The sequence below is a fragment of the Arachis stenosperma genome, chromosome 3, assembly GCF_014773155.1.
Source record: "Arachis stenosperma cultivar V10309 chromosome 3, arast.V10309.gnm1.PFL2, whole genome shotgun sequence".
Taxonomy (NCBI): domain Eukaryota; kingdom Viridiplantae; phylum Streptophyta; class Magnoliopsida; order Fabales; family Fabaceae; genus Arachis; species Arachis stenosperma.
The window spans coordinates 97,884,981-97,896,339 of record NC_080379.1 but is presented as its reverse complement, the minus strand read 5'-3'; the positions used below and the strand labels follow the sequence as shown (position 1 = coordinate 97,896,339).

The window sequence follows — 11,359 nt, the reverse complement described above, 5'->3', positions numbered from 1 at the left end:
GTCAGGAACTCGGGGAGCCTCGAGGTTGAGCTAACAAACATGTTCTTGAGGGCCTGGCACGAAAATGTAATAGTTGGCTTTCTCGGGACCATCGTCGCATAATGCTCCCAAATTGCAAAACTTTTATAATTACTTCGCAGTCACTCTAGAGGATGTGCTCGTGACGTCGGTGGTACACCAGGTGTAACGATTCACATGAGGTCGCTGTGCCATACCTACAGTGGGGCACCACTTATGTTAAAATCTCACGAAGTCGGAAGCTTGGGCTAAGCCAAAACTAAAACTAATTTCTTCAATGTCATTACTATCCTATATTATACCATCTCTAGGTCTAAATCCAGAAAAGAAACACCTACGGCACCCCCTAAGAGCTAGCTAATAGGCACTAGTTCCGTCAAAGCAAAACAACAGCAAAATGTGATAATAACGGCAAAAGAAGCATCAAAGTGGGCAAAATAAATGTAAAAGAGTGCTCACTTACCAGTATCTGAGACAAAAGAAGATGAAATAAAAAATTGTAATAGCGCAAGATTCACAAATGGCATGGAGGCGAATGCAGCAAATTGCAGAACAAGAGGAAAAAGAAATGTCGAAGGGGGGGGGGTGAGTAGCAGTTTTGAAAAGGGAGTGAAAAAAGGGAAGTAGAAAGTGAAAAACGAACGGAAAATATGAGTGTGGGGATGGTAACTGTCAAGGAAGAAGCTTGAATGGCTAGGGTAAAATGGACCTTTCCACTTGCTTTCAAATCTCTCGTAAAGGGCATTAAATGCCCTGGGAACGAAAATCGAAACGATACCCTAAGCAACAGTTGGGGGAAGCCCACACGCGCTAGAGGCACAAATCCCGCAAACGAAGTCACGACCAGGTGAAGACAGTTGCACGAGAATACATGAGTAAGATAAACGTGCCAACTGCGATTCTCACAGCTTGCCACGTTGGGGGTACTGTTCTGGCCTAGTCCAATAAAGACTGGAGGTACACCTGACCTATTTCTGACCCGGCGGGTCCCCGACCCGCCCAAGTCAACATACCTCACATGATGCCATCCCCTAGTGAAGGTTTGGACAGCTGGCATTCTAGACAGCTGGTAGATGCTTCCAGACATGGGACCCAAACGAAAGGGCCCACCTGAATAGTACGGATAAAGGAAGGGGACCTACCCTTTCCTCAGGTACGTCACCTTTTACCCTAATTAGCCGCCTTATTGTACGGACACTTACTTTAAAATCGGAGTGTCCTTGCAGGTGGCCTCACTCGCCGACTTATTGACGATCGTGGCCGCACTCTCCCTTGCTAAGCTCGTGCCTAGGTCCAGATTCTTAACATCCCACCATTGCTCAAACCTAGCCGTACAACCGACCATCCATCCCGGTAAACAATCGAACATAATTCAAGTTGAACTTGTTACTTTCATCAATGTTGATCTTCTTTTTCCTTTTTTTTTCCTTTTGAACTTTAATGTTGATATTTTGCTTGTTTTGCAAATTCTTGTGATTTTGTTGGGCTACACCGACACTTACACATGCATTGCTTACAACCATTTTGGAGAGGGACTTATCCCGAGATTGCAGCGGCAAATTGAAATGTGTTTACATAAGATAGGTTGGATTGGAGTTACAACAAAAACATTAGGAAATTGAAATCAATAACTTTAATTGGGCTTTTTCCACTCCTCCAATTGAGAATCTGTAGTTAAGATGTTGAATATGAATTATTGGATTATGATGTGGATTATGGATGATGCAGGTCTAGACACAAGCTGTGGAAGTGCTAACTGCAAGCTAATACATTGCGCTTTAGCCCAACCAAGGTAGAAACTCCTCATTCTTTTTTCTTTATTATTATTATTGTTATTATTTCTTTTCTTCTCTTTTTGTAATTTACGTTTTACATTAAACTATGTGTCAACGACTCAAGGTCACTCTACGTTAAGGGGGAAAAGAAAAGAAAAAAGGAAAAGAAAGGGGGCCGTACAGCGCAGAGTGGTAATTGGTAGCTTCGAGCTGAAGCCTAAAAGTGAAGACTGAAGAAGAAGAGAAATGGAATTGCTTCCGGGTCCAGCGGACGCATCTTCGATATCCAAGAAGCATGGCTTCCGATCCCTCAAAATGGTCACCGTCGACATGGATGAACCCCTCCCCCTCCACCCGGTGGGCGTCCTCTTCGGCACCCTCGACAACGGTCTCCGCTACTACGTCCGCTGTAATTCTAAGCCCCGCATGCGTGCCGCTCTCGCTCTCGCCGTCACCGTCGGGTATTCCAAATCTAATTCATTTCTCACTTCATCCTTTTCTCCGGGTTCCCCCCTCCCCTCTTTCGCCACTGCAGTTTTCATTTTCATCCTCATTCTCACCTGTTCTTGTGTGCGACTACAGTTTTGGAATTTTTTTTATTATGTTCGCGTGCTGATTGTGAAATTGATGATGAACGAAACCTCCTATTTACGGGCAGATCAGTTCTGGAAGAAGAGGATGAGCGTGGAGTTGCTCACATTGTGGAGCATCTTGCTTTCAGTGCCACTAAGATGTACACTAATCATGACATCATTAAGTTTCTTGAGAGCATTGGAGCGGAGTTCGGCGCCTGTCAAAATGCCGCCACCTCTGCCGATGACACCGTCTATGAGATGTTTGTTCCCGTTGACAAGCCTGAGCTTTTGTCTCAGGCCATTTCGGTTTTGGCTGAGTTCAGCTCTGAGGTATGTTTACTAGCGGCTATGAATTCCATGTTGGTCAGTCTTGGAGGCTCTTTTACTTTATTTGTTGTGATTAGGCTGTTTTCTGCAGATTAGAGTATCGAAAGAGGACTTGGAGAAAGAAAGGGGAGCTGTCTTGGAGGAGTACAGAGGGACTAGGAATGCCACTGGAAGGCTGCAGGATGCTCATTGGGTCTTGATGATGCAAGGGTCGAAGGTACCTCTATTGAACACAAACAATTTAATGAGTCTGTCACAATTATTTGTTATTTGGTGATAACTGATAAGTTTAGAGAGCATTTTCAAACTCGTCTCACATTCCAATAATCATGGGTGTTTATTTCCAATTTCATATATTTTATACATTTCTTCTTGTTGACATGATGTATGACAGGATATATGTAGGGTACTTTACCTAATACGGAAGACTTAGTTGTTATTGTTGATTCTTCTTATTGTCAATTAGTTTTGCTGGAATATATACTTAATATGAGATCTTACCAAATTCATGTGATTAGAAAAGTCAAGTTGCTATTGGATGATGTTAAAATGGTCTTGTAGATAAGATGTGATTTTTGGAAATTTTATAAAATTATGTTGTTTTGTAAAAGCATTCGATTGATTGCAGTATGCCGAAAGGTTACCAATTGGACTAGAGAGAGTGATTCGGACAGTTTCTCCAGATACTGTGAAAAACTTTTACAAGAAGTGGTACCATTTATGCAATATGGCTGTGATAGCAGTTGGAGATTTTTCTGATGCAGAGGTTCTTTTGTAATTTATCTCTTTAAAAATTTGAATGTGCTGTTTTGGTCATGGCTTATGCTAACCTTCCTCCCACAATTTCAGACTGTAGTGGAGCTGATAAAGACCCACTTTGGCCAAAAGGTCCCTGCACCTGATCCTCCACTTATACCAACATTCCAGGTTCCATCACATGAAGAGCCACGATTTTCATGTTTTGTTGAATCTGAAGCTGCGGGGGTAAGTAAGTAATGAATCAACAACCTTTCTTCAGTGACCAGTCTATTTGTGTGAAATTAACATGCTACTCTTGGTTTGGCTAATAACAGTCTGCAGTGATGATTAGCTATAAAATGCCAGCAGACGAGCTTAAAACAGTGAAAGACTACAGAAACCTACTTGCAGAATCCATGTTCCTATATGCATTGAACCAGAGATTCTTTAAGATATCACGCAGAAAGGATCCACCCTATTTCTCTTGCTCAGCTGCTGCTGATGTTCTAACTCGTCCATTAAAGGCTAATATAATGACTGCATCTTGCAAAGGAAAAGGGACTATTGACGCACTCGAATCAATGTTAATGGAGGTCTTTATTATTTTGAGGGCTGCATTATTTTTCTTTCGCTTTCTTCCTCTTCCACTCTTTACTCTCTTTTTCTTTCCTAATTTATGAAGCTATGTTTTAGGTTGCAAGGGTACGGCTTCATGGCTTTTCAGACCGTGAAATAGCTATTGTTCGTGCATTGCTGATGTCAGAAATTGAATCTGCCTATTTGGAGCGGGATCAAATTCAATCTACAAGCCTAAGAGACGAATATTTACAAGTATATTTGTCTTCTTTTTCTTTTGCTCATCAAAATGTGTTGCAACAAATTGTATGTTTTGGGAATAAGTTTTTCTACTTTCTTTTTTTCCCCACAGCATTTTCTCCACAATGAACCTGTTGTTGGGATTGAATATGAGGCTCAGCTCCAAAAAACTCTTCTGCCACGTGAGTTGATATATCATTTTCTTTTATCTTCCTATATTAAATCTGTGCATGAATCCAATTTGAGAGGCCATGCAACTGACTTATATTAATTAATAACATTTTAGATATAACGGCAGCAGAGCTCTCTAAATGTTCTGACAAATTAAGGACATCATGCAGCTGTGTCATTAAGACAATTGAGCCCCAGACGTTTTCTGTAGTTGATGATCTAAAAAATATTGTAAAGAAAGTCAATCTTCTGGAGGAAGAGGGTAGAATACCTCCTTGGGATGACGAACATGTACCGGAAGAGATTGTCTCTACAAAGCCAAATATGGGGTGAGTTTGACCGCAAAAGATTTTACCCTTTTCCTAACTTACTCTTGGCTCTTAAATATCTTTCGTTACTTGAATCAGTCTTTAAGGTGTTTCACATGTGCACATATCCTTGCAGTGATAATAATTATTGTCAATTAACACTAAGTGTGTACTCTGCAGTTATTCACTAGCTCCTAGATAGCCTACTTTAGTCTTTCAAACTTCATGTTATTATGAAAGAGTTGTTGACGTGCCTTAATTTTCTTCATGGTTTTCCTGTGTGCTAATTGATAACAGTAAGAAGTAGTTGGAGTTATACCAGTCTGCTAAGTGTAATTAGAATTGGTTAGAGTTTGTTATAACTGTGCCAGCTAGGACAAGTTAGTTAAACTAATCCTTGTCTACAAATACAGTGTAATAAGTCTCTCTCTGCAGTCGGTTCAATAATCACAAATCAGAATCTTCTACACTCTTCTCAAACTCTCTTCTCTCTCAAACTCTCTTCTCCCTCATTGAACTCAAGCCTGATACCTTTCACTAATCTTTGCAGTTTTAGTGATTATCAAAGATAATTCTAGTATAAGAAGAATTAAGCATTGTTGGTTCTTGTATAACTACTACTACTTGGATTCATCTGGAGTAAAATAAAGGAAGTGCATTCTCCTTGGCAAATATTATGGTTGTTTGGATTACTTTTTGGTTGTTTCTCTGCACATCTTGTTAAGATAATAGATTTATTGTTGACTAGAGTTCCAGTAAGGGATTTTCCACGAGATGAGATGTTTTGTTTTGTTTTTACTGTTTCCTTTGTTGTGTTTGGCCATTAGCTCTGTTTTATTAACCCAAAGAAAGGGAAGTGCTTGCCTGTTTTTGTTTTCCCCTGTAGGACAGGACCTGATTGTTCATATTATGCTTTTAAGGCATATTTCCTTCACTAAAATATTGTTTTTCTGTGAAGTACTAAAATGCCGATATAATCTGCTTAACCAGCTGGGATTTTATTGCAATGAAGGGCCAAACTAATATCTGGGTCAATTTCTTCTATTTTAAGTTATTTTTCGGAAATAACATATCCGTATCTCATTTCCCTTTTTCATCTCTCTAAATCAGGCATGTTGTGGCAGATAGGGACTATCCAAACATTGGAGCTGCTGAACTATTTTTGTCAAATGGCATGCGGATCTGCTATAAGTGTACAGACTTTCTTGATGATCAGGTTCAATTCTCAGGAATTTCTTTCCAAATTTATGATAGTTAATACATGTTGCTTAAACGGACAGTGATCTATTATTACTACATCACTGATTGACAACCTGCTTGCAATTTTATTAAATTGCATGATTAGTATGATGGAGAGAAGGGGAGCCTTGGAACAACGGTTGAGTTGTCTCCATGTGACCTCAAGGTCACGGGTCCAAGCCATTGATGTAATTATCAGGTTAGGCTGCGTACATTATACCCTTCGGGTGTGGGCCTTCCCCGGACCCTGCGATAATGTGGGATGCATTATGCACCGGGTGCCCTTTTTGTGATAAGATGGAGAATTTTATTGTAATAGAACAACTCAACGAAGTGCTAGGGGGAAAAAATGCTTTTTAATTTTTAGGAGTCATAATTATTCTCAGATAATTTACACATCTAAGGTGTTAATTTTGTAAAATTGAAATTTACTTGTGTGGTACTGTAAGTGTGAAAAGTTTTGTAGAGATTTTGGGAGATAATATCTATGCTGTTTTTTCAAAGGGCAAAATACTACTAGTGCTAATATTAATTATTGCAGATGCCAAGTGTCTTAGATCATTGTTTGATTCTTTCTTCATCCTTTTCTTTCGTTATTGTGATCTTTGGTGGGATTAACAGCATTCGTGAGAAAATGCTTCTTTTCTCTTAATTTTATTTATGGATCTTTTTACTGTTATACAGATATCATTGTTTTAAGTTTCCAAGAAACTGAAGTTACTGTTAATACATGATCAGCTGTATATACTGGTTGTCATGGCAAGATTTGATTTTTATGCACATACATTATTATTAGGAATCTGGAAATACTGTTGCTCTCAGGAGTAATGTTGCCATTTTAGCATGAATTAATACTTTCTCAGCAGGTTATCTTCACAGGATATTCATATGGAGGCTTGTCTGAGCTCCCAGAGAGCGAGTATTTCTCTTGCTCTATGGGAGCAACCATTGCGGGGGAAATTGGCGTCTTTGGTTATAGACCATCTGTCCTAATGGATATGCTTGCTGGCAAGAGAGCTGAAGTTGGTACCAAGATTGGTGCATATATGAGAACTTTTTCTGGTGATTGCTCACCTACTGACCTGGAAACTGCTTTGCAGGTACATTTGATTCAATTATGAAAGTTGTGTATTGAGTTTATGATTTTCTAGCAAATTAAAGCAGTCACATGACCAAGTGAGAAGATTTAAACCATTTAGTAAGGTCTAAATCAACATGTTTATGTTTAAAGCAAGAACATATTCTGAATGACCTATAAGGTAAGGCATTCATATGTGAGATATATTTCTCCATTTTTTCATCTGTTTAATGTGTACCCTACAAATACTTTTTGCGTTCTACACCTCAGTCCAATATGTGAATATCCTCTATAAGGTAACTTTTGCCATCACTTGATTTTGTACTATGCCCTATTGCTGTGTAATCCCTCAAAGCCGGTAATTTTACTGCTAGCTTTTTGTCTTTGTTGGTGACCATACAATTCATCAAATGATTTATATTATAGGTGTTCGTCTGAATTCTTTGAAGTCTTGTGATCCTTGTGGCTCGTAGTGGCTTCAGCTTGAAATGTTTGATTAGCTGCCGCTTTGTTGTATTTTCTTCCTTTTATCCCAACACCTTTGGAAAAAACCTTGCATTTGTTAATCCTGTCAGTGGTAGCTGTGTGTTAAAGTTGAATGCATTTGTTAAAGAAGCACTCCAAAGAACAATCACTTGAATGTGCTTCATCTCAGCTGTTTTATAATATGTATATTTTAATTTTCCTCATTTCTGATTGCAGCATACTGTTATTGCATAACCCAGTCTGCTGCATAATTTGTGACATTTAAAGAACCTGGGTTGAACAGCAGGGGTCTTCTGGTGAGGGGGGACAGGGTTGTTTGCTAAATCAACATGAACTGTTGATGTTTATAGTAAGATTAGTTCAAATGATCACTGTGGTGTGTCTAGTACTAGATTTAATTGCAACTATGTTTTCCTGTCATTTAAATCAGCCACATGTGACTTCCACTGGTCTATACTTATCACTTTAAATTATTCTCCAGCTTGTCTATCAGTTGTTTACAACCAATTTAACACCCGGCGAAGAAGATGTCAAAATAGTGATGCAAATGGCTGAAGAAGCAGTTTATGCTCAAGACAGGGACCCATATACTGCTTTTGCAAACCGTGTAAAGGAGCTCAACTATGGAAACTCCTATTTCTTCAGGGTATGATTATTTTCTGGTGTTACTTTAAACCATTGACTAAGTAAGACTGCTCTTGATTTTCAACTAACTACCTGTCTTGCAGCCTATTAGAAAAAGTGACCTACAAAAAGTTGATCCACTGAAAGCCTGTGACTACTTCAGCAAATGTTTCAGAGATCCATCAACTTTTACTGTTGTGATAGTTGGGAATATTGAACCTACCATTGCAATGCCCTTGATATTGCAGTACCTAGTGAGTTAAAATTTGGAAATTCATTTCTTTAAAGCCAGGAGATATTGAATACTATTAATTTTTTCTTTTGAAATTCTTTGCAGGGTGGAATACCAAGGCCAGCTGAACCTATTATGCATTTTAACCGTGATGAACTGAAAGGATTGCCTTTCACTTTTCCAACGACCATTTCTAGGTATTTACAAGAAAAAATGTAGTAATTTTTCAGTAGTTTTGCTTCTGCAGGAAAAGATGTGAAATTATTCTTAGGCTCTCAAATGTACTGCATTCTTTCTAAAGGAAAATGACCATGATTATGTACATCCATCTCCTGCAAAAGACAGTATTGTGCCTTTTTGACAATCTGGGTGTTACTAGTTTCTTTCAATTTTGTGTGGACACTGAGGTTCACTTTTAAAAGATAATGTGAACTTCCATATATGACATACTTTGTGCTTGTAGAGAAGTGGTTCGGAGTCCTATGGTGGAAGCACAATGTTTGGTGCAGCTATGCTTTCCCGTGGAGATGAAGAATGGAACCCTGGTATGTGCTCTTTCCTTTTTGTATGCTGAATTTATGCAGTTATCTGAAGACGACCTGTTCTTACTGGAATTTATGCATTACTGGGCATATGTGGGGGATTGGGGCATGGGGCATGATTGCAGGTGGAAGAAATCCACTTTGTTGGGTTCCTAAGCAAGCTTATTGAAACAAAAATAATGCAAGTTCTCCGTTTCAAGCATGGACAGGTGTATACATGTTACCTGCATTTTCCTTCAGTTGTTTTTAATTGTATACTTAGGCACTACTTCTGTGCACCAGATATACTCTGTTGGTGTTTCAGTATTCCTTGGTGGTAATAAACCCTCAAGAATAGGTGATGTTCGTGGTGACATTAGCATAAACTTCTCTTGTGATCCAGAGATATCTTCCAAGCTGGCAAGTATTCTGCATATGCTAAATAGCTAAACTTTCAATATAGTTACTCAGTGTAATTTACTGTCTCGTAAATCATTTACAGGTGGATCTTGCTTTAGATGAAATTTTGTGCCTTCAAGAGGAAGGGCCTTCTGATCAAGATGTTGCAACCATCCTTGAAATTGAGCAAAGAGCTCATGAGAATGGATTGCAGGTTGATTTAACAGTTTTTTTTATTAGCATCATAACCTGTTCTAAGCTGTTGATGCAGCGAAATATGTGAGGTAGACATAGAAGTTCATATATCTACCATATCAACTGTAGACAACGATACAAGTCAAACACATGTTCTTCTCTCATCTCTTATGTCCCCATGTGCATTCAAATTCAAGATTTAAAGGGGTACAAGTAACATCCGTCCTGTATCGTTTTCTTATTTCAGTATGTTCTTTCAGGAAAATTATTTCTGGCTGGATAGGATTTTACGCAGCTATCAATCGAGAGTCTATGCTAATGATGTTGGTGCTTCTTTTGAGGTTAGTGGTATTACTGTGTATTTTCCATTTCATTATAAGATCACCAAAGCATTAATATTCAATTCTAGCTTTATTTCGGGTGCTATCATCGTACTCAGATGCCTTTTCTGTTTGGGATAGAATTTAGACTGCAGTTGAATACTTTTTATTTTTTGTGAACTTAGCCCCCTCTAATATGATCTGTTTGAATGTGGCAAATTATTACAGCATTGGTTACGAAGTAATACATTTACTCATTTTAATTAGATGAACATTGAAATTTGCGATATTGAAATTAGCCCCTGGTTCAGATTCAGGATGAAGGTCGAAGAAAAGTTAGATCTTCCTTGACACCAAGAACTGCACAGTTGGCCCTGCAAAGGATGCTGCCATATCCTTGCAAAAAACAGTATACTGTGGTAATCCTAATGCCCAAGTCATCTCCTTTCCAATTACTGAAATCAGCATTCCAATCTACGCTAACAGGACATGCCAGAGAAGCAACGGTCAGTTACATTCAGGCCCCTCGCCAGGTTTTATTTTGGCCGGACTATAATAATATAATAATACAACAATAATCTATCTCATTACTATCTTTTATTTTTCTGGCAGATTTTAGTAGGAATCGCTGCCATGGTGGTTCTTGGTATTAGTTTGTGGAGACATTCACGGAGTGCCCAAAGTAGCAAGTAGCACACGTGTTTAGAGGAGCGTAAGTTTTCAAATTTCAACTGCTTCTTCACTCTTCAGGTTAACGGAAGATATCATAAGACGTACATATGAACATGAGCACTGATCATTCAAAAACACAGGTTTTTGTGAATTAGGGGGAAAATTAGGTAGATGTTTATTCTATTTGGGCTCAATGAGATCTAGAAACATGTTTTAATTGATTTATGCTGCTGCACAGAGTTGTTCATGCACCTTGCTCGCACCTTTACTCAAAAAAGGGAGAACGGAACTCATACAGTTACACACACAAGGGGGGTGGGGGGATGATGGGGAAACATTTGTATTACCAAGTTTGGTTTCTTTAGTTGGTGATGCATGGCGTAGTTTTTATTTTTATTTTTATTTTTTTTTCATTTATTCTTAAATATATAAATTTTAATATTTTCTTTATAGAATATTTTGTATTATTAAATTTCTTATGTTATATTCAAAGTAAATAGTCAAAATAATCTTTCAAATTTTATTCGTTAGTTAAATTGATTTTTATTCAATCAATTTCTTTTCTACTTATTTTCCATTCAAATTTCTTTATTTTCACTTTTGTTAGGATTTTAAACCTCACAGAACTATGGCTATATTCTGTTAATTTTGAATTTTTGATATATTGACAATATAAAATATTTTAGACAATTATTTAATTATATTTGTTTTTTTTATTGACTATTTACCTTAGCAATGTATATAGGGCTGGTAATATGAACCCTAGCTAACCTAATCGGATAGGGTTGTTTACTCGATTTGTTGCAGGTAGGGTCGGGTACGGGTTAAGGATATCCTATCCACCTTTTAATATATTATAATATAT

At 38.1% G+C, this 11,359-nt stretch overlaps 1 protein-coding gene across 3 annotated transcripts; it reads left to right on the top strand.

The window, feature by feature from the left end:
• The first annotated feature begins 1,928 nt into the window (after positions 1 to 1,928).
• On the top strand, positions 1,929 to 11,012 carry LOC130969624 (zinc protease PQQL-like). Of its 3 annotated transcripts, none has more exons than XM_057895436.1 (21): positions 1,929 to 2,254; positions 2,452 to 2,698; positions 2,787 to 2,912; positions 3,324 to 3,461; positions 3,545 to 3,679; positions 3,769 to 4,026; positions 4,127 to 4,264; positions 4,362 to 4,431; positions 4,536 to 4,749; positions 5,839 to 5,944; positions 6,834 to 7,067; positions 8,013 to 8,177; positions 8,260 to 8,409; positions 8,493 to 8,584; positions 8,851 to 8,932; positions 9,055 to 9,138; positions 9,212 to 9,328; positions 9,411 to 9,521; positions 9,763 to 9,843; positions 10,134 to 10,328; positions 10,435 to 11,012. In XM_057895436.1, the coding sequence occupies exons 1-21, from the start codon at positions 2,040 to 2,042 to the stop codon at positions 10,513 to 10,515; spliced, it is 3,039 nt and encodes a 1,012-aa protein (XP_057751419.1). In that variant the 5' UTR covers positions 1,929 to 2,039; the 3' UTR covers positions 10,516 to 11,012. The 3 variants fall into 3 exon arrangements, with proteins under 3 accessions (XP_057751419.1, XP_057751420.1, XP_057751421.1); XM_057895437.1 differs by having other exon boundaries at positions 1,931 to 2,254; positions 2,457 to 2,698; XM_057895438.1 differs by lacking the exon at positions 1,929 to 2,254 and having other exon boundaries at positions 2,525 to 2,698; positions 2,773 to 2,912.
• The last annotated feature ends 347 nt before the right edge of the window (positions 11,013 to 11,359 follow it).

Bases quoted from the DNA above. Each gene is read 5' to 3' on its own strand.
- LOC130969624 (XM_057895436.1), top strand. From the start codon at position 2,040: ATGGAATTGCTTCCGGGTCCAGCGGACGCATCTTCGATATCCAAGAAG. The intron at 3,462-3,544 runs GTTCTTTTGTAA...CCACAATTTCAG, and splicing joins GAGATTTTTCTGATGCAGAG to ACTGTAGTGGAGCTGATAAA. The intron at 9,844-10,133 runs GTTAGTGGTATT...CCCCTGGTTCAG, and splicing joins ATGTTGGTGCTTCTTTTGAG to ATTCAGGATGAAGGTCGAAG.